Source organism: Dipodomys ordii, unplaced genomic scaffold (assembly GCF_000151885.1).
Source record: "Dipodomys ordii isolate 6190 unplaced genomic scaffold, Dord_2.0 Scaffold42, whole genome shotgun sequence".
NCBI lineage: Eukaryota > Metazoa > Chordata > Mammalia > Rodentia > Heteromyidae > Dipodomys > Dipodomys ordii.
In genome coordinates, this window is record NW_012267258.1 from 2,356,811 (window position 1) to 2,378,844 (window position 22,034).

The 22,034-nt window shown below is 50.9% G+C and overlaps 1 protein-coding gene across 2 annotated transcripts in view; it reads left to right on the forward strand.

Moving 5' to 3' along the window:
• Nucleotides 1–1,418: 1,418 nt before the first annotated feature.
• Faim2 (Fas apoptotic inhibitory molecule 2) overlaps nt 1,419–22,034 on the forward strand; it is a 34,753-nt gene continuing 14,137 nt past the window's right edge. Inside the window, exons 1-11 of one of the 2 annotated variants that reach the window (XM_013018766.1) lie at nt 1,419–1,517; nt 4,118–4,313; nt 7,191–7,294; nt 7,690–7,754; nt 8,617–8,670; nt 15,657–15,707; nt 15,987–16,026; nt 16,547–16,584; nt 17,394–17,481; nt 17,708–17,803; nt 19,591–19,644. In XM_013018766.1, coding sequence (XP_012874220.1) covers nt 1,503–1,517; nt 4,118–4,313; nt 7,191–7,294; nt 7,690–7,754; nt 8,617–8,670; nt 15,657–15,707; nt 15,987–16,026; nt 16,547–16,584; nt 17,394–17,481; nt 17,708–17,803; nt 19,591–19,644 — 801 coding nt within the window. In that variant the 5' untranslated portion in view covers nt 1,419–1,502. The remainder of the gene's footprint in view (nt 1,518–4,117; nt 4,314–7,190; nt 7,295–7,689; nt 7,755–8,616; nt 8,671–15,656; nt 15,708–15,986; nt 16,027–16,546; nt 16,585–17,393; nt 17,482–17,707; nt 17,804–19,590; nt 19,645–22,034) is intronic. The other variant, XM_013018767.1, reaches the window with a different exon arrangement.

Sequence of the window (22,034 nt, forward strand, 5' to 3'; positions counted from 1 at the left end):
CAGCTTGACAACACATGAGCCCTTATCTGGACAAATGGGAGGACTGGGGGCATGGGTCAAGTAGTAGAGCACCTGCTTAATAAGTACAAATCCCAATACCACTACAACCAGATGAAGAAAGAACAGGAGGAGGAATAAGGGTGGAGGAGGAGGAATACAAATTTCCTTGCTCACCCAGACAGATGGATGGAGCTGGGAGATGTCAGGGTAGCAGGAAATAAGGGGCCAGCCTTACTCCTTCACCTGTGTGGAGTGTTGGTTTTTCTTTGCTCACGAAGGCTTGGACCTCCTGAGCGCTTTTCCTACAGCAGCAGGAGACAGTGTGGTAGGATATTACCACATTGTAGTAGCTACAAATGACACACTGGCAGCAATGCCCGGTCTCCAATACAGTTTCACTGCCATAACCCATGGTCCTAGAGTCCATCTAGGAAGGCAGGGATCTGCTCTCAGCTCAGAGAGGTTCAGGACCTTGCCAAAGTCACATGGCCAGTAGGAAAACTAAATTGGGACTTGAGCCCAGCTCTTTGAGACTGCAAACCCCACAGTGACACTGCAGTAGCGGCAGAACATGGGACCTGTGATGGCTGAGCTCTCAGGACAAGGCTGAGGAAAACAGGAGAGTGGATTCTGGAATTAGGGAAGGATGGAGATGGGGAAATGGAGGCTGAGGGGAGGCAGGAAGGGAAGGGCTTGGAGAGGCTTGATGCCAGACCTAGAAGTATCTCTAGAATGAACTGTTGAAATGGCCCAACAGAATGAAAAAAGAGATGCTACATCCCCTCAACCACATCTCAAGAGAATAACAGAGGACACTCTTGCTCTGTTTCACAGATGAGAAAACCCAGGCCTGGGAGAGATAGCCAGTAGCATGTAGAAGGCCCATAGAAACTCAGGGTCCAGGGATCCTGTAAGGAGCAGACAGGGTAGACAAGATGCCCAGTCTACTGTGGATGATGAAATAGACGGTGAAAAGAGAGACAGAGACAAAAACCAGGGCCACATCCAAACAATGAGGCCAACCAGGAGGCTGGAGCCTATCTGCAGCAGAGATGGCGGAGAGACCAAGGCCCTGACACCAGCTCTGGTTACCAGCAGGCTGGCAGGCAGGCAGCATCAGCTGGTCGGGTGTCACGGAGTCCCCCGCACCTCCTCCTGCATCCCCCCTCCCCCGACCTCGGACTCATCCACTTGGGCTGCTCCACAGCATCCCGCACTCCTTGTCCCAGGGGAGGGGTGAAGGTACTTGGGGAGCCCCAGCAGAGAAGGGGGTAATGCAAGCCTCCTCCCTGGACTTGCTAATCTGCAGCATCCTCTTTCGGTCCATCCTCCCCCCCCACCCCAGCTTCCCCTGCGCAGATGGTACGCTCCAGTCTGCCTGGCCCGGCTGCAGTGGATGTTGCTAGAACCCACGCGGGGGAAGGAAAGAGACGCATACAGGCTGCGGTGACCCCAGCGGCCGCCCCTGCCTCAGGGACGCGTCTTCCTCCAGAGACGGCACCATGACCCAGGGAAAGGTACTGGCATCTTTCTCCCCGCTCCCTGCCACGCCATCCCCCACCCCCTGCCTGCACCCATCCTCCATCCTCCGGACTCCCTGTATCCCTGTCATCCTGAGCAAGCTTTCTGGACCACTCTACGCAGTCTTCAGTCTTCACCGGCTCCAGTGTGTAGGTCCTCTGTGGCCCTCACTGAAATCAGAGGCCCCCCTCAAAAATGCCCACTTCAAGGAATAAGTTAGCTCTTCCCATCCCCAAAGCTCTTCTCTACCCCCAGCTCTCTTTCACCCCCCGCTTTGGCACTGCAAGACTTTTCAGATCATCCAGCCTGGGTGATCTGTGTGACTGACTGTGTGTGTGTGTGTGTGTGTGAGTGTGTGTGTGTGTGTGTGCGCGCACCATGAGGCTTGAGGGACAGCACCTATGAGCATCCCTTCCACGGCAGACCTACCCTGTATTTTTTGAGCCCTCCGTGAATGTCTCCCACAATTCGCTGTCATTATTCCTCATCCAGAGAGCTGGATACATCTCCTATGGTTGGGGGTTGCTGTGGCAACCCTGCATCAGGATGCTCTGAGTTTTTGTTTTGATTTTGGCCAGTATGAGACCGAATAAAAACATAATCTCCTCCCCCCCACCTTCCCCCCCACCCCACCCCCATTTTAGGCCTGAATTGGAGAGGAGGGGTTGGGCAGAGACTTAGCTGGCCCAGTCTGGTTATGTAACATCAACAGCCTGTGGAATTATACAACCACTAGGGCCTAGGGCAAAGGGGGAGGGTCATCTGGCCCTCTGTTTGGAGATAGTAAGAATTGGGCAGAGAAAATAGGAGAAGACCCCCCCTATCCCCACTTCTATCTTTTGAGACAAACCTCAGAACCAATAGCATCTTTCAGCATTACCCCTCAGTATTACCCCCCCCCTTTCCCTGTTTTTAAGCTAAGCTCTCTTTGGAGCCTCAAAATGATGTCATTGGGTGATACTACCTCCTGCCATTGGCTAGACATCACTTGGGAATGCCTTATGCATGTGGGGTGGGGGGAAGGACTAGAAGGCTGAGGGGAGGGACTGAGTGGCCGGAGAGGGGCTGAGGTAGGTTTTCCTGGGCCTGCCCACAGATGAAGGGGGTCAGGGAGTGGGAAGGATGAATTCCCACAGTTGGTCCTTCTCCAAGGTCTGGGGATGTTGGGGATGGTATAACTGAAGAGCAGCCCTTATGTGAGCCTTCCCTTCCACTCCTTACCTCACTGCACCAATCACCCATCACTGCTACTTTCTTTCCTGGAGTAACTGGTCCCTGCCTCCTCAGCCCTGCTCCACAACTCTCAACACAAGTTTTCTGGGAGAAGCACAAGCCTCCCCTAGCCTCAGGGTCCTTAGACTGCATTGAACCAACCAAAAGACTGGGTTGACCAGCTGGCAGTTCTGCAAGGAGCTTACCCCCAGTCTTTCTCAGCAGTCCTTCAATTCAACCAGTCAGACTTAAACAGCACCTTCTGAGGTCAATGCCTGTTTTTACATTCACTGCCTTTGCTTGTCCTGGCTTACATCCTTGCACCAAGGTGAAATTGCTCATCATGGGACTGGGGGCCTATGGAGTTAGAGTCCTAACAAACTATGGGTTCATTTCCTTCTGGACCTTGCTTCCCTCATCTGTTTAAGCAATGTCTTGTGGATGTCACTCCTTTTCAGCAGTGACATTCTGTGATTCTGGTTGGAGGAGAGGCTGAGGACAAGGGGGGTGGGGGAGCTGCCCTCCTTCCACCCTGTGATCCCCTTCCTCTTTTCTCTCAAATCCCTTTCCCTTTCTCTTTGCTGCCCTTCTCTTTCCCATCCTTCATTCTCCTTGTATATGTCCAGCCCAGCAGAAGGGGGCCAGTCCGAGTGGATGATGACTATGCCAACAGGCCATGTATGGCTATGTGACCTTGCATGAGTCACTCTACCCTTTCTGGTCCTCAGTTTCCCTTATTTGAGAATGGGGACTGAAATACAGCAAGCAAAGTGGCAGGAAGATGGAATGAAGGAAGCTTTCTTCCAGTACTTTCAAGGGTCTGTTGTGGGCCAGATACTTTTCTGGAACCATAGAGACCCAGTGAGAATGAACACTACTAAGAATTTCTTCTCTCCCTCCCTCCCTTCCTTCGTTTCTTTCTCTTCTTGTCTTTTTTTTTTTGTGGGCGGGAGTACCAATCTAGGGACTTGAACTCAGAGCCTGGGCGCTGTCCCTGAGCTTTTATTTTTCTTTGGTCAAGCTAGCACTCTTCCCCTTGAGCTACAGTTGCACTCCTGGCTCCTGGACTTCTTTGCTTGGGCTGGCTTCAAACTGCCATCCCAGATCCCAGCCTCCTAAGTAGCTAGATTTACACCCCCAGCACCTGTCTAGAATTTTCTTTTTCCTGTGCTCATCTCAGCCAGTGTGTGCCCTTGGTGGGCCCCGTTGTCCCTGAGTTCAGTCCTGCCATCTATAAACGAAGGAGGTTCTCGTCTGTCCCTTCCACCTTCTCTAGCACAGGTGGAAGAGCACTTAGGGAGGTTCCAGGAATCGAGGGGCTGGTGAGGAGGGATTGGAAGGCTCTTGTTCCCTGATGACTGTCTCTCTGCCTCTACCCTCACAGCTCTCCGTGGCTAACAAGGCCCCCGGGACGGAGGGGCAGCAGCAGGCCAATGGTGAGAAGAAGGAGACTCCGGCAGTGCCCTCGGCCCCACCCTCCTATGAGGAGGCCACCTCTGGGGAGGGGCTGAAGGCTGGGGCCTTCCCCCCAGCCCCCACGGCTGTGCCTCTCCACCCAAGCTGGGCCTATGTGGATCCCAGTAAGTCTTCTAGCTTCTGGAGTATGAAGCATCAGGTGGGAGTGGGGAGTAGGTGGAAGTTGCCCACGTGTGATGTACTGTGTGGTGGTTGTGTGAAGCTGTATTATCAAAGGTTTAAACTTTGGAGGACCATTTTGTGAAAAGAGAAATGTGATGTCTGTAGTCTGGATGGTCTTCAATAGGGAAGAGGGAAGAGCTAGGGCAAATAGAAGTGATAGATAGTGGACAAAAGCCAGGGTCTAATCTAGAGGAGAGATGCAGACAAGGTGTCAGGGAAGTGAGTGGTTAGGAAGGGGCAGAGTAACCCCCGCAGCTGGGCACAGCTATGACTGGCCCAGGTGTCAGTGATGGGGTGCAGCACTTACACAGTGAAGTAGAGTTTCCACAGAGGCCCTAGGATTGCTGGGGATCTGGGACAGGGCTCGGGATTCAACTCCTCAATCACCGTCCTTGTCTCCCTGCCCTTCCCCTAGCCTTTGTTGCCTTCTGAGGCACAGTCGGGGGCAGGTAGTGTGGGCAGGAGCCCCGTGTTATTTGCAGCTAGATGTAGTCACAGGTACCCTCGCCGGCAGTGATCACTCCTGTGGATCAAGGCACCAGCAATGAGAGCTCCATTGCAGGGCTGAGCAGCCAGAAACAGTTTTGTCTTGGAGCTAAGAATGCACAGCTGCCCATAGGCTGCAAGGAAGGACCCTTCTTCTGTCCTCTTCAGCCAATTCAGGGTGCTCGGGCAGCCCCTCCATCTCCCCTCCCCCCACCTTCTATCCCATCACCTGCAAAATTCTAGAAGGGATCCAGGGACAATGCCCCTACACAGCCTAGGCTCACAGGAGTGAGTGACCACTACTATGGTCTATACCTCTTCCCACAAAGCCCATGGGCATAAAGGCCTGAGGAACAACCCTAGAGTCAACTACCACTGGATCCCAAAAGGTCTGATTTGTGGGAGCTCTTCTCTCTGCCCCCTGACCTTGTCAGGACTGCTCCCTCCCTCCCCACCCCACCCCCACCTCTCTCCTCTGTACCCCTCTGCAGCCTGGCCATTTGGGTGGCAGAGGAGTAGGCAGAAATGTGAGGTATAGGGTTAAAGGTTGATGTCTAGGCCCTGAGTAGATGGCTGCTTTGCTTCAAGAAATATTTTCCAAGAAACTGTCAAGGCAGAAAATGCTATATACCTTTTGGTCCACATGTGATACCTGCAGTGTCAGCAGTGAACTCATTTGAGGAGTGCACAGGACTGCCAGGGTCTCTTCTTTGCAGAGTGGACTTGTATACCACATGGTGACATAGAAGCAGTGGCATAGGCCTGGGCAGGTCACCTGGCCCACCTGCCTGTCCAGGAAGGCTTCCAGAGCAAAGGGCATCCACATCGAGCTCTGAAGGATGCTGTGGGTGAGCCTGGTGAAGAGACAGAGAAGAGAGCTGAAAGAATAGGATGCACAGAGGTCCAGAGGCAAGCGAGCAGGTGGAGAAAAGGAGAGAGGAATGTGCAGAAGGCTGAAGGACTCTAATCATGAAGGCTATGTGTATGTGAGAAAGATAAAGAGAGCGAGAGGGAGAGAGAGAGAGAGAAAGAAAGAGAGGAGGGGAGAGAGAAAGAGAGAGAAAAGGAGAAGGAGAGAGAGCGAGAGAGCAAGAGAGCGAGTGAGCAAGCGAGAGAGAGAGAGAGAGATTGTGTACTGGGACTTGAACTCAGGCCTGGCACTATCCTTAGCTTTTTTGCTCAAGGATAGTGCTTTACCTCTTGAGCCACAGCTCTACTTCTATCTTTTTTTGGTGCTTAATTGGAGATCAGAGTCTCATGGACTTTCCTGCCTGGACTGGCTTTGAACCAGATCTTCAGTTCTCAGCCTCCTGAGTAGCGAGGATTATAGGCATCCAGTTCCCATGGAAACTTTATTAGTAACTTGAATTTGAATGATGTGCAGTGGGGAGACCTGGTGGGAGCAGCAGAAGGGACCAGAGTGGACACATTTGAAGACTTTGGAATAGCCATGAGGAGGTACATAAGAAGAGGGTATAGTCCCCACCAGGCACGGAGCTCACAGGCATTCATTTTTATCTCCTTTGGTCCTTATGAAGTAGACATTACCACCCCATAGCAGAAGAGGCTCAGAGAAGCATGAGTCAAAGCCAGCCTGGGCAAGAAAGCCCATGAGACTAAGAGTCAGAAGTGAAGCTGTGTGACTCAAGTGGTAGAATGCTAGCCTTGAGTTTTAAAAAGCTCAGAGACAGCTCCCAGACCCTCGGTTCAAGTCCCAGGACTGGTGAAAAGAGTGAACTTGGAAAAGGTCATGACTTACTCTAGGTCACATAACCATTCAGACCTACAGGACAATGGACCTACCTGTGAGTCTACTTGCTTGTGGAGTCCATGCTCATCCAAAAGGCCTGAGTTCTGAGACCAGGTCCTGAACCTTTGCCCCTCACTCCCCCCACTTTCTTGACCTGTCCTCCAACCTCAGCCAGACTTTGGCTTCCAGCTCTGATGCTCTCAGTCCCCAGCTCTCAAAGGCCTCAAAGCAAGCCAAGACCCAGAACTTTGATCTTGGTTTATGCCGAGTAGCCTGGAAAATGGCTGTCCTTTTTCTGGTTCTTGGACACAAGAACTCAAAGTGTCCACAACTGGGGATAGACAGAGCAGAGGGAAGAGACACATTTGTATGGCAGAGCCCTAGCCAGGGTGGAGGGAGAGGGAGGGGAAAGAGTTCATTTCTGGGACCCAGAGCAGGAAGATCCAATGAGAAGAGGGGGTGGGCTGAAGTGGGCTGGAGCAGGAACGCATTGGTGGTCCCCAGAACCAGCCTGAGGGGAAGGCAGCTTTGAGCAGGTGGCAGGTTCACAGCCCTGGTTCACAGCCCTACACCTGCCCACCAGGCAGCAGCTCCAGCTATGACAGTGGTTTCCCCACCGGACATCATGAACTCTTCTCCACCTTCAGCTGGGATGACCAGAAAGTTCGCCGTGTCTTCATCAGAAAGGTACTGACTTTCTAGGACTGGAGAGGGTTGAGTGGGCTGATTGGGGACCAGCCTCTGCCTGCAGAAGCCATTCCCCCCCATCTTCTCTTGCCATCCAGCTCATGGCGTCTACTCATTCAGTGTCACCCCAGAAGCCGCCTGCATGTCTCTGGGTCCTGTGGGGGCTGCTTCCTTTAGGGGGAGGGGTCCTGGCTATAAGGTACCTTTCTTTCCTTCTTGTTTTGGGTCTACCCAGGACCCCTGAGAAAGAAGGTCAAGAGCCCAGAAAATGTAGCTAGAGATTCCAGTGGATTCCTAGGACCTGGGGGAGGGGAGGGTCTCCCTGAGCCTAGGTGGGGGAGAGGAACTGAATCTACCTAGCTTCAAACTGAGCTCCCCCTCTCCCCCCCCCCCAGGTCTATACCATCCTGCTGATCCAGTTACTGGTGACCTTGGGTGTTGTGGCTCTCTTTACCTTCTGGTAAGTTGGTGGTGAGGGCTGCCACCTCTAGGGGCATCAGACCTCGTTTACAATGTTCCCTTGGTAGCCTGCTGCCAGTGGTTCATGCCTGAAATCCTAGCTACTCAGGAGGCTGAGATATGAGGATAATGGTTTGAAGCCAACTTGGCAGGAAAGTCTGTGAGATTCTTATCTCCAATTAAACATTAAAAAAAAAACCCTGAGAGCTGAGAAGGTGGCTCAGTGGTAGATTGCTTGACTCCCATGCATGAGGCCTGGGTTCCATTCCTCAGTACCTCATAAACAGAAAAAAAAAAAAAAAAGCCAGAAGTGGTGGTGTGGCTCAAGTGGTAGAGTGCTAACCTGGAACTGAAGAGCAGAGGGACAGTGCCCAGGCCTAGAGTTCAAGCCCCATGACCACAAAAAAAAAAAAAAAAGCTGAAAGTGAAGTTATAGCTCAAGTAGTAGAGTGCTAGCCCTGAGGGGGGGGAAAAAGCTAAAGGATAATGCTCAGGCCTCAGGCCTCAGGCCTCAGGGATAGAGCTCAAGTACCCTCGGAGAGATTGGATGGGAAAGGTCAGTGGAACCCTTTAAGTATGCCCAATGTGAGGAGATCCCATCCAGTGTGCAGAGGACTTGGTGACCCTCTTGGGCAGCAGGTGTCCATGAGGCAGACACACTGCTTGACCCCTCCACCAGCCACACAGCCAGGTATTCTTAGGCTCCAGCCTATGATGAGATCCAGACTCCTGTCCCTCCAGGGACCACATCCCTCTCCCTTCCTCCGAAGTCCTGAGAATTGTGTAGGGTAGGTGCCAGCTATTGACCCAGAAGCAGAGACCTTGAGTAATTTCTGATTCTCCATCTCCCCTTTTTTCTGCAGTGACCCCGTTAAAGACTATGTCCAGGCCAATCCAGGCTGGTACTGGGCATCATAGTAAGTATACCCCAGCCTCACCCCTTCCCAGAGAAGACTCCTGTGTGAGTGCAAGCCTATGCACTATGGGGACCGTCTTCATAAACCCTCCAGCCCTGTTCCATGTTGCTGGCTGTAGAGCCTAGCCAGAAGTTTCACTTGAGGTTGTTTGGAACTGATGAGGCAGGCAGGAGGTAAGGACAGGTACTAGATACCTGCACAAGTTGAGAGACCCAGGACTGAGAGAGACACAGTACCTTGGCTATAGAGGGAGGGCCCTGGAACACCTTGAACCACACTAATGATAATATTGCTACTCTTATGAACATTGTTATTAATGCTTATGAAATTATTAATCATAACAACCACCACTTAAAGAGTGCCTAATAAGGGCTGGGTATTGTTCTGGGTGCTTGGTGTACACTATTGCATTTGATCTTTACCTGCATTGGCTACAATTACCTCAGAAAACGAAGGCTCAGAGAGGTTAGGTAATTTGCCCAAGGTACCACAGGTAGTCAGTAGTGATTTGTCTATGGTTACATAGCTAGTCCGTGGTAGACCTGGGATTCAAGTTACAGCTTGTGTCCTTAATCCCTCAGCTTGGCAGTCTCCTTTCAGCCCTTGAGCCACTGGCTTCTGTTAATCTCATACTCTTTAAAGAACATGGTAGGGAATTTAGGGAAGAGGCTTGAAGTTGTAGATGATCCTGGACCTACCTCTTACTTGCATGATTCCAGGTAAGATCCACCCTGAGGTCAGAGAACTGCTGCTCACTCTCAGTATCCCTCCACTGCCACTGTGGGCCCAGCCCAGTCTGAGGCTGCTGGGAGGAGAAGGCCTCTGCCTGCAGGGGGCGGTGATGGGTGGAACTAGCCACGTGCTCAAGGAAGATGGGCGGAGGGAAGCTAGCACACTAGGCTTCTCAGTCCACATCAAAGAGTGCACCTTAAAGGATCAACCAGGAGGGCAGATCATTTCCAAGAGATGAGTGGCTTAAAGCAAAAATCATGGATGTGAGAATGCATGTGGTATGTGTGATGTATAGGGACCTGGACAGATTGGGAGCTGGACAGGGATCTCAGACAGCAAGTGGGGGGGAGGGGGGGCACACTAAGCGGGGGACAGATCCTCAGGACTTAGGAGCCTGCACACTACACTGCCCTGCCTGTTTCTGCATAGAGAATCTGATAGGAAAGTAGGCTCAGCTTAAGGCCTTTCCTAGGATGCCCCATCTGCAAACCAGAGGGAGGCACTGAGAAACACTGTGTGTAAAGCTAATGAGATCCCCAGGGACAGCCATCTCAACCAACCCACATGGCAGGTTGGCATGGCTCCCGACACGTCAGCACTGTCTGGCAGCCTTAGCCCCTTGAGAACTTAGGAGTGGAGTTCTTGGGTGGCTCTCTGGCCTTCTGTGGGAGGGTTTTGGGGACACCATGCTCTATGTAGATGAAAACAGGGGACAGCCCAGAAACAAGCAAGCTCAGCAAACAGGGCAGAGTCTAGTCCACTCGTGTGTGTATGTGTGTGTGTGTCTGTCTGTCTGTCTGTCTGTCTCTCTTTCTGTTGGGAGTCTGGAGAGAGGGTCATGAGAATTTGGCCTCTAAGTGGTAGAATCTAGATCATCTCTTCACCTTGTCCGGACAGAGAACAGAAATGTGCTGGCTGGCTCCAGGGTAGATGCAGGTGGAGAGGAGAGAGGAGATGGATATGGAGTGAGTACTTTTCAGGGGTATCACAAAACACCTTTGGGTGCTTGGAGCCCCACTACTAGGATGCCCTTTTCCTACAGGAAGCTGACCTGGGATTCTTCCCTGCCCTCTTCTCACCCCTCAACTCATCCCACTTGGTCTCAGAGCAACTCCTGGAGTATCTTATGGCCTTTAGCACCAAGTGCTCCCCCTAGACACTGTCCTAATGACTTCCTCTGTGTGTGTGTGTGTGTGTGTGTGTGTGTGTGAATCCTGGGGCTTGAACTCAGGGACTGGCTGCAGTCCCTGAGTTATTGTGTTTTGTTTTGTTTTTCCTGTCTTGCTCAAAGCTAGTGCTCTACCATTGAGCCACAGCTCACCTTCCTGGCTTTTTTATGGTTAATTGGAGATGAGTCTTATGGACTTCTCTCTCTGGGCTGGCTTTGCATGGAGATCTCTGCCTCCTTGGTAGCTAAGATTATAGGTGTGAGCTATTAGTGCCTGGTCCTTAACCTCCTCCTTTTAGAACAGCAACAATAACAAAGAGAATATTTTAAGTTCTTTTCCTATTCATGAGGCCCTGTGCAAAGTGCTTTTCAAATAATTTTCACTCATCCTTTCAATAACTTACCAAACAGGTACTATAATTACACCCCCTCCATTGTACAGATGAGGAAACCGAGGCAGAGAGAAGCTATTGCTTCCTAAGTAGCAGAGCCAGGATAGAAACTCAGGTGTGTCTGATGGTGAAACTCATGCCCTTACCATATGTACTCTGCTATCTACACGACTGGGTCCTAGAACAGGACAAGCTGGGGAAGGACTTTGGGTTTGGTAACTAACCTTTACCTGAGTCTCACTCCCAGTCCTGACACTCTTGTAAACAAACCATCCCAGGCCCTGAGGCTCAGTCTCTGACGTGCATTCAGCTATTCACCCTTTCCTGACTCATTCTTGCCCCCTGGGGCACCAGACCTCCCCCCCCCACACACACACATTACACCAGCTTTGCTTTCCCAAAGTCCCTGTTGTCTCTGTCCATTGGGTCCTCACCTTATTGTCTGATTGCTCCCACTGAGCCAGAATGGCTGCTGCAGAACAAGGAGGGAAAAGCCAGGAAGAGGAGGAAAAGTGGGAGACTGTCTACCAGACAGTTTTTAATTACATAATAGTAGCTCCCATCCAGGAGCTGTGCCTGCACCAAATGCTTCAGCTGCATCCTCTCCTCAGGCCAGTACCCATCTTCCTGTTCAGCCAAGCAGGGAATTGAGACTTGGCTACTAAATGACTCATCCACAGCCACACAGTAGTCAGAGCAGGCCAGCGTTTGCGAGTGCTGGCACTTGGCTGTAAAATTGCACGATAGACCCTAGATCTTGGGTTGTTCTATGTTTTCACCTAATTCTTTGTTAAGGGTTGAAAGACTGGAGAAACAAGGCCCTTGCCCTCAGGAAGCTTCTAGTCTGGCCAGTGTGACAGGACCCACACCCAAGAAACACATACACAAGGATACTATTATTGTCATTGTTGTTAAGTGACTGACCAGTGACTCAAATGAGATCAAAAGAAGAACGGGGTGAAGCCTGGTACCAGTGGCTCATGCCTGTAATCCTAGCTACTCAGGAGGCTGAGATCTGAGGATCACGGTTCAAAGCCAGCCCAGGGTAAAAAGTCCTTTCAATTAATCACCAGAAAACTAGAATGGTGCTGTGGCTCAAAGTGGTAGAGCACTAGCTTGAGCAAAAGAGCTCAGTGAGCCCCAAGTTCAAGCCCCACAGCAAGAAAGAGAATGAGGTCATGGGCAGAAGATCTGCTGACCTGCATGAACAGGGTGACAAGTTGACAGGCTTGTCTCAGCTCCTCCATTGCCTGGTTCTATTTGTTTTCTCTTTTCATCCATAAATATTTAATGAGCAGCTACCAGGTGCAAGCCCTCTTGGTTAGCTGGTAGGAAAACAGATAAAAATCTGGGGCCTCAGGTGAGCTAGTCATGATCTGGGGTTAGTTGAGGGGACCCCATGGTGCAGAGAAAGCCTCCTGGAAGAGGAAGCCTCCAAAGTCCTTGCTAGCCAGTCCTTTGCAGCAGGACTACAGTGGCAGGCACAGGTTGTGATGAGAAGGGTGGGGGGGAAGGGCAGAGCATGGTGAGAGCAGAGCTGGAGAGATGCTGGACTTTGGAGCCATGGGCTGAATGGACTCACCTGTAGCATGGAGGGTGGAAGGAAGGGCTGGAGGCAGGAGGACCAGGAAAGAGAAAGAAGTGGCCCACCCTCAAAGGGAGGTGGTGGAGAAGGAGGGGAGACGGCAAATTTGTGAAGTGCCTGAGTAGGAGGATTAACAGATCCAGGTGATTAATTGGGCGTGACAGGATAAATGTGAAGAATGATGCTGAAGCCTCCAGCTGGGTGGCTTGGCAGATGCACAGCATCTTCTGCAGGATGGGGAGAAATACATACATACATATATCTCAGGTATATATATATATGTACATATATGTGTGTGTGTGTGTGTGTGTGTGTATATGGTCTGCCTATTAGGCAGCTGGATATTTCAGTCCAGGGTGGAGGAGGAAAATGGAGATATGAAATATAGGGTTCAGTGATGCTGTGGCTCAAGTGATAGAGTGCTAGCCTTGAGCTGAAGAGCTCAGGGACAGTGCCCAGGCCCAGTTCAAGCCCCATGGCCGACCAAAAAAAAAAAAAAGAAGAAGAAGAATGTTGAAATATAGGTTCAAGTGAACCCACCTAGGGAAAATGTGAAGAGAGTAGATCCTATAGTGAAGGAACCAGGCATGTTCAGACTCCCTGAAAGAAACCTAGGAGTGTCCAGGGAGAGAAGAGGGACCCAAAAGTGTGTCATTATGGAATCAGAGAAACAATAGGAGTGACCAGACATTGAGAAGTCTGGTAAGGTAATGACAAGTTAGGTCAGGTAAGTGTCAATTGGACTCAACAAGGTCAGCCTGGTGTAGCCAAGCCAGCTGTCCTTGAGGCAGAGGTGGAGTTTGCTGGGTTAGGGACATGGAGAAGAAGACATCACAAGTGGAGACAACTTTGTCAGGGTAGATAGTAATTGTAGCTAGCTGGGAGAAGATGTAGAGGATAGAAAAGGGTTGAGGAAATCTTTAGTAGGGCGGTTAAAGAAGGAGATCATGGGGCTGAGAAGGTGGCTCAGTGGTAGAGTGCTTGCCTTGCATGCATGAGGCCCTGGGTTCGATTCCTCAGCACCACATAAGCAGAAAAAACTGGAAGTGGTGCTATGGCTCAAGTGGTAGAGTGCTCAACTTGAGCTGAAGAGCTGAGGGACAGCGCCCAGGCCCAGAGTTTAAGCCCCTTGATCAACCAAAAAAGAAAGAAAGAAAGAAAGAGAGAGAGAGATCATGGCCAGATACTGGTATTTCATACCTGTAATCCTAGCTACTCAGGAGGCTGAGATCTGAGGATTGCAGACAAATGGGCAGACCAAATCCAAGAGACTCTTATCTCCAATTAACCAGCAAAAAGCCAGAAGTGATACTATGGCTCAAGTGGTAGAGTGCTAGCCTTGAGCACAAAAGCTAAAAAGTGCCCATGGTCTGAGTTCAAGTTCTAGGACTGACACAAAAGAAAAGAGAAGGGAATGGAAGGGGGGAAAGGAGGGAAAGATAGAAGAAGAGAAAAGGTCATGTTGATGAATGAACCCCAGAGCTGAGGCTGGGGGGGGTGGGGGAGAAGGATTGTCTTAGGAAGGGAGCAGAGGTTTGTAGGTGACAGGCTAGGAGCCAGAAGAGCCAGAAGAGCACCACCTCATTATCTCATATTTTTCTGGGACACATCAGGTAGCCAGCTGGACAGTAAGGCAGCCTGAGGGGTTTGGAGGAGGAAGATGTTTGGAATTACTGCTGTGGAGGGTAGGTGAGAGACAGAGGAAGGAGATGGAGGAAGGGGCAGTGCCACCATGCATTGATGGTGACACTAACCTTACCCTTGAACCTTCATCCTTCATGCTTTTTTGCCTCCCAGTTACTATTTCTGTATTGCCCCCTTCTGCCTCCCACCACACATGGCTCCCTGATCCTGAAATTCATTCCATAGTTACCACTTCCGGCTTCAGCAGGTATGGATGAGATCATAGCCTAGCAGGACTGACCAACAATAAAATAACTAAAAGAGGGGCTGGGAAGGTGGCTTAGTGGTAGAGTGCTTGCCTTGCATGCATGAGGCCCTGGGTTCGATTCCTCAGCACCACATAAGCAGAAAAAGCTCGAAGTAGTGCTGTGGCTCAAGTGGTAGCGCACTAGCCTTGAGCTGAAGAGTTGAGGGACAGTGCCCAAGCCCAGAGTTCAGGCAAAAAAAGTAAAAGATTTCTTCTTACAGGTAGTTACTGGAAGAGGCAATGTGAGGTAGTGGTTATAAGTGAGTTCCCTGGAGGCAGAGCATCTGGGTTCCAATCCTGCTTCTGCAACAAGGCAATTGGTTGACCTTGGAAAAGTCACTTAGCCTCACTGTGAAGCAAGGAGGATTGTCTTGGTATCGGAAATGCACTTTAAAAACTCTGCCTAAGCTAGGCGATAGTCTGTAATCCTAGCTATTCAGGAAGATAAGATCTGAGGACCACAGATCAAAGCCAGTCTGTGAGATTATTATCTCCAATTAACTAGAAAAAAACTATTGTGGAGATATGGCTCAAGCAGTAGAGCCCTAGCTTTGAATGGAAAAAACTAAGCAGGAATATGAGACCCTGAGTTCAAGTCCCAGTACTGGCATTCTCTCCCCCCACCCCCCCCCCACTCTGCTTAGCACATAGAAAATGTATATAGGAGCTTATAAAGTAATAATTAGTGGCTGGGCACCAGTGGCTCATACCCACAATCCAAGCTACTCAGGAGGTTGAGATCTGGGGGTTGCAGTCGAAAGCCAGTCCAGGCAGGAAACTCCATGAGACTACCTCCAATAAAGTATTCAAAAAAGCCAGAAGTAACACTGTGGCTCAAGTGCAAAAGAGAGCTCAGAGACAGCACCCAGGCCCAGATTCAAGCCCCAGGACCAAGAAAAGAATAAAATAAAATAACAAGTAGTATCCTTAAGGCCACTTTTGGTTGCATGGTCAGGAACAGCTGTACTATGGCTCTTCCGATTCAGCTAGGAGCAGACTCATCCTATCCTCTCTTCTGGCATTAGACCACCAAGCAGATAGGATAGCCAGGTTCTTCTCCCTGCCCTCACCACCCTGCCTGGTACTCTATGGTTAAGGGAGGCAGAGAGTAGAATGAAGCAGGGGCTAGAGGGAGAGTCGCATATGGATGAGAACTTACCCATCTGCCTGTCTCCACAGTGCTGTGTTCTTCGCAACCTACTTGACCTTGGCTTGCTGTTCTGGACCCAGGTATTATTGATAACAATTTGGGGATCTCGGAAAGTCCTGACCCCAGCCCTAATTCCCACTGAGGTGCTGTGCACCCCTGAGAGGGCCCCATCCCTCTCTAAGGCTATCCGTTAGTCCATTCCTTCACTGACACCCCTGAGGTGGCAGCAGGGTCGATGGACAGATGGGGGCACAGGGGAATATGGTTGAGGACAAAGGCTCTGACAAGTCTTCAGGGCAGGGGGGATGACACCTCTCTTTGTAAATAACTCTGGTCTGAGGCCCTGGCTTTCCTTGCAGGAGGCACTTTCCTTGGAACCTGATTCTGCTGACCGTCTTTGTAAGTGATTGGAGTAGATTGGAGACAGAGGGGGGTTGTGTGGACAGAAGGACAGAAACAGCAGCATGGGCTCTGAGGGCCAAGGACTGGGGACATCCCAATGCGAGGTTATTAGGGGGCAGAGGCATTATGCCCCACTTCTTCCAGCAAGACACCCACCCTCCCTTTCCAAAGGGCTTCAGCCTCTCCCTCTGCATTTAGTCTCTGTTCTTTATGCTCTAGTTTTTATGAGGTTTATATAGGAGTCCCAGAGATAGGATAATGGGGGTGGGGTCTTACCAGGGGATCAGAGCAGGTCTGCCTTAGTGAGAAAGGAGATTTCTGGCTGAGAAGTCTACAAGCTGGACTGAGAGATGCTATTCAGCTGGGCCTGAGTTCCGAACACGAACCTATGTCAGGATGAAGCCAAATTAGCATGGAGAGCCACATGCATGGGTAGAGCTCTAAGCTAGACTTGAGGGTGCCTGGGCCCTTTGAGTCTGAGTACTGGAACATTCCTTTACCCTGTCTCCCCTTTCAGACTCTGTCGATGGCTTACCTCACTGGGATGTTGTCCAGGTAAAGGGGGTCAGGTAGAAGGAGTGGAGAGGCTTGCAGCCAGGATCTGGCCATAGCTGAAGAGTGCTGACCCCAACCCCTATCATTCCTGCAGTCACTAGAGTGAAGGCAGAGACACTCAGGCAGGCTGAAACTTTAGCTTAGAGCTCACTCCTTGAGCCCCCACCTGACCAGCGGCTCTGGACCTACCCAGGTTAGTGGGATAGGGGTCAAGGATGGTGGGAAGCAAGGAATTCCCCTCAGGCTGCAGCTCAAAAATCCCCAGAGCGGAGTGCTGGTGGCTCATGCCTGTAATCCTAACTGCTCAGGAGGCTGAGATCAGAGGGTCATGGTTTGAAGCCAGTCTGTGATACTCTCCAATTAACCAGCAAAAAGCTGGAAGTGAAGCTGTGGATAAAGTGGTAGAGTGCTAACTTGGAACAAAACAGCTCAGGGACAGCAGTTTGGCCTTAAGTTCAAGTCCCAGGACACACACACACACACACACACACACACACACACACACACAGTCCCCAGATCCTGCTATTACCTATAAACCACCTCCAAGCAGTAGCACAAACCTTCCCCACCCATACCCATACCTATTCCAGGTCCTTCTTACAGGACAGTGAGTCTAAGCATGATGGGGGAGGGAAGGATCAGAAAAAAGACTAAGGAAGCTTAGAGAGGTAGGGAGGGTCCTGGGAATAGGGTTAGGGTTAAGACCATAGCTCATGAGATCAGATCCTGGCAGCAAAGGGTTGCCTGAGAGGAGGGCTACAGGGAGGGCAGACTGCTGGCGGAGGCTGACCCCCCCTCCTCACTGTCAGTTACTACAACACCACCTCTGTGCTGCTGTGCCTGGGAATCACGGCCCTTGTCTGCCTCTCAGTCACCGTCTTCAGCTTCCAGACCAAGGTCAGCTCCCAGGCCTATGGGCAAGGGGAAGTGGCACGGGGGAGCTTTAAGCTATGGGGGAGGGGGCAGAGGTGGGGAGAGGTAATTGGGTGAGTTGGGTCGAGGGAGGCCATTTGGGAAAAAGGAAGACTGTAGGCTGCAACCTGTGGTCAGGACATGGTTCAGGGTGGGTTCCGTGGGTTCAGCGCTGACAGCCCTCTCTCTTGTCTCTCTCATCTTTCCGTAGTTTGATTTCACTTCCTGCCAGGGCGTGCTCTTCGTCCTGCTCATGACCCTCTTCTTCAGTGGCCTCATCCTAGCTATCCTCCTGCCCTTCCAATATGTGAGTGTGTCTCTAGCCTGTAGGCCCATGGGAAGGGTGGGGAGGGCTCGCTGCCTGGGTGCTGTCCTCCCCTGCACCCTCCAGGGTAGGCCCAGGGCCAAAGCCCTAGTTTGCCATCCTGTCCAACCCCTCTTGGCACCTGCTCCAGGCTTGTTGGCAGTGTCAGCAAGCAAACAAGGAGGCCTTTCTTTCTTGGCAGGTCTGGGCACCTGCCTGGCCTCATGAGTCGCATCCGGCTTCACCTTTCCCATTCTCCCATGCCACTGGAGGGGTGAGGGAGGAGAGGGCACCAACTCTGGGTTCCTGATGGGGGTGGGGAATCAGCCTTGAGTCTAGAAAGGCAGAATCCTGGTGAGTGGAAGGAGGGTGGGGGCGGTGTGATGGAAGCGGTGCCCTCCACAACCCCTCTGGAGACTCAGCAATTCTCAGCTCTTCTAGTGACGTCCAGCCTGCCCTGGGGAACGCCAGCTGGGACTATATACGCACTCAGGCCACTGCAAAGATTGTAAAGGTAGATTAGGGCCATCACAGGAAGGGCATGAGCTTTGAATCAGTTGGAGCCCTACTGAGGTATCAAACTCAGCCAGGCTTGGTACTGGTCCCCTCATCACACATTATCTGCCAGGGCTGGGAGGGTATTCCTTTACTCCCCAACCCATGCCATCCTAACCAGCCCCAGCCTAGAGGCATTTGGCTCCCTATCCAAGACATCAAAATTGGTTCTGCTGGCATTTCTTTGGCTCTTCCCAGGATCCTGTTGACGAAGGGAGGGACCGGAGCTGGCCTGGGGGCCCTCTGTGTATCTACAATGAGGAAGGAGCCCTAGAACTTCAAAGAACCCATTATTGACTGAGGTCTAGCTAATGGGATGCCTTTGTTTCCAGGAATCTTCTGGAAAGCTTCCTGGAAGGCCCCCCCAGAGGGAAGAGTTAGCATGGCATATAGGGTTTTCACACACCGCTGGGTGCCTCTGAGACCTTGGGAAAGACCTGGGGGAGCAGAGGTTGGAAGGGGTGCTCTTCTGGCTTCCCGAAGCAAGCTGCACCATGCACAACTGGCAGACTTCAGATTCCCCCAACCCCACACACCCTGAATTTAAATCTACACCCTTGCACAGCTGAGTTCCTTGCCCCTAGGGAAAGTCCAGGGAGCCCTCTGATCAAGAGACAGACAGATTCCACACTAGACTAGGATGAAGGTAAACTGAGAGGCAGAAACAGCACCTAGCCAAACCTGGGCTGAAGAGAGGACAGGGTACTGGCTGCATGTGTCATCCTATTCCAGTGGGAGCCTAGGGCTGTATAGAGGGAAGAAATACCAGATCTGGCACTACAGGCTCATGCCTGTAATCCTAACTACTCAGGAGGCTGAAATCCAGAGGATCATGACTCAAGGCTAGCCCAGGCAGAAAATTCCACAAGACTCTGTCTCCAAAATAACCAGCAAAATGTAAGGCTAGAGGCATGGCTCATGTGGTACAGCACCAGCCAAGCAAGCAAATAGAGCAATTATGAGACTGAGTTCAAACCCCAGTATCTGCAAAATACATGGAATAAATAAATACTTTAAAAATCAGGTTTGCTAGGAGCTCCTTGCCAGTCCCTCGGTGATTATCTTGGGGTCACCTCATCATACCATACCACCACCATGAGCACCCAGAAAATCATGGATTCCTCCCTAAAATGTCCACACGGAGTGAGGAGTTGTGCATGTCCTCTATCCTCTGGACTCAGCCCTGCTCACTGCCCCTGCTAGCCATCCTAAGCCCATTTTTCCTCTGCCCACAGGTACCCTGGCTCCATGCAGTCTATGCCGTGCTAGGAGCAGGTGTATTTACGCTGGTAAGTTTGGCTCAGTTCCTGAGGGGAAGGGAACCTTCTCAGCTTTATGATCATCTCACCAAGTCCCTCTACCACCCCCTGTCTTCTTCACAGTCTGCAGGGCATGCTTTTAAAACACCCAGAGGTGGGGTTAGCTCAGTGCTGCCTTCAGGGAATTCTGTCTGGTGTCTCAGACAGATCAGCTGATCTGGGCAGGGGGCACAGACAGGGAAGAGATGCTCCTTCCTCTTTGGAGGAGTGGGGACGGGGAGTATCCTAACCAGTAGACTGAAGTAATGTTCTCCAAGGGCAATCTGGGAAGGAAGGCTTAGAATCAGGGAGATTTACCTGGTGAGAGACTCTGTTAGATTCTGCTTGTTCTTTTCTCTCCCCACTGACCAAGACTGGTGATGATGATGGTTATGGTAACAATAATAGCTAATATTGACTGAGTACATGCTTTGCCTGAGCAAGTTCTCTGTATAGATTCTACTGTTAGCAAATGAAGATGCGGAAACCAAAGCTCAGTGATGTCAAATAACATACCATGGTTGTAGAGCAAACTAGGAAGTGATGATCTGGGAACTTGGACTGTCTGATTCTAGAGACCCACTCAGGGTCAGATGCTAGGTAGGATGTTCCTGGAAGCAGAGGTCCAGGAGACAAAAGGTAACCTGGGACAGAGGAACCCAATCCAGGCATTTTGCTCAGATGGGCTCCAAGCACCTACATGTGACCAGACTAGTCATCTGTGCTGCCTTCACAGGAAGGCATCCAAATTAGACATCCAATGCCACTGGGCCCAGCAACCGGGTGCCCTTCTCTTTCACGGGCATGTTCAGCTCCACTAAGAGGCCAGAGCTCCTGCCTTTAGTTACAGCCTCAAAAGCTCACGAGTGACAGGATGTCCACCACAACACAAACGAACTGCCTTCCAGCCAGATACCAGTGGCTCATGCCTATAATCCCAGCTACTAAGGAGGCTCACATTTAAGGATTAAGGTTTGACACTAGCCCAGGCAGACATATCTGAGAGGCTCTTATCTCCAGTTAACCACCCAAAAGCCAGAAAGGGAACTGTGGCTCAAGTAATAGAGCACAAGTCTTGAGCAAAAGAGCTAAAGGATAGTGTCCAGGTCCTGAGTTCAAGTCCCAGGTCCTGGCACAACACACAAACAAACCAAAACTGCCATCCACACTGAAGTTCTGGGTGTTAAGGGGCCAGCATAGTCTCCTGGCCAGTAGAAGTGGGTCAGAGACTAGGACTCAGGTGTCCTGCGCCCAGCCTGGTGCCATCTTCAGTGCTTCTGTGGTTGCCCTCAAAGAAGACTTGTCTATTGGCTTAGGATTAAATAGAGATGAGGAAGTCTCCAGTGATTTTTCCTCTGTCTCTAGGTCTTTGTAGATCTCTTTCTCTATCTGTTTCTCACCATAGGTAAAAGGACACAGGCCAGAACTGTGAACTATGAGCAGAGGCTTTAGGAGTTACATAGGGATCAAGCCAGAAATGGGGGGGGGGCGGTTACAGTGAATTTATACATTCATCTTTGCCACAGACCTTTACTGAGCATCTACTATGTGTGAGGTGCCATGCTACATGCCCAGGGCCATGGTGGGCAGGAAGATCACAGTGTGTGACACATAGTAGAACTCAGTGGATATGAACCAAGACTTCCAGCCTTGGCATCTGAGGGCTGGAAAGATCTAAAGTTCTAAGCCTTCCTCTTAGAGATGAGAACATCAGATTCCGTAGTTATTAGGCCATTGGCCCAAAGTTTCCTGGCAAGATAATGGCAAAGTCAACTACATATGGGCTTGGTCAAGACTAGAGTGCCAACTTATCCCAGTCTACCTGGGCCATTCACTTCTACTATTCAGGAGCCCCTAAATCCTGGGCAAATTATGATGATTTGGTACTTTAAGACTCTCTTTTAGGCTACTGGAAGGACCAGCGCCCTTCTATCCAGACCATATGTTTCAAAGCAAAATACTGTTCAAAAGAATCCAGTGATAGCTAGGCATCAGTGGTTCACGCCTGTAATCCTAGCTACTCAGGAGGCTGAGATCTGAGGATCGCTATTCAAAGCCAGCCTGAGCAGGAAAGTCCATGAGATTCTTATTTGCAATTGACCACCAAAAAGCCAGAAATGGAGCTGTGGCTCAAAGTGGAAGAGCACTAGCCTTGAGCAAAAAAGCTCAGGAACAGTGCCCAGGCCCAGAGTTCAAGCCCAGGACCGGTACACAACCCCCAAAAAAGGATCCAGTAAGGAATTGAGCTGGGAGGGAGGAAAGAAAGAGAGAAAGAAAGGAAGAAAGAAAGAAAGAGAAAGAGAGAGAGAGGGCTGGGAAGGTGACTCAGTGGTAGAGCGCTTGCCTTGCATACATGAGGCCCTGGGTTTGATTCCTCAGCA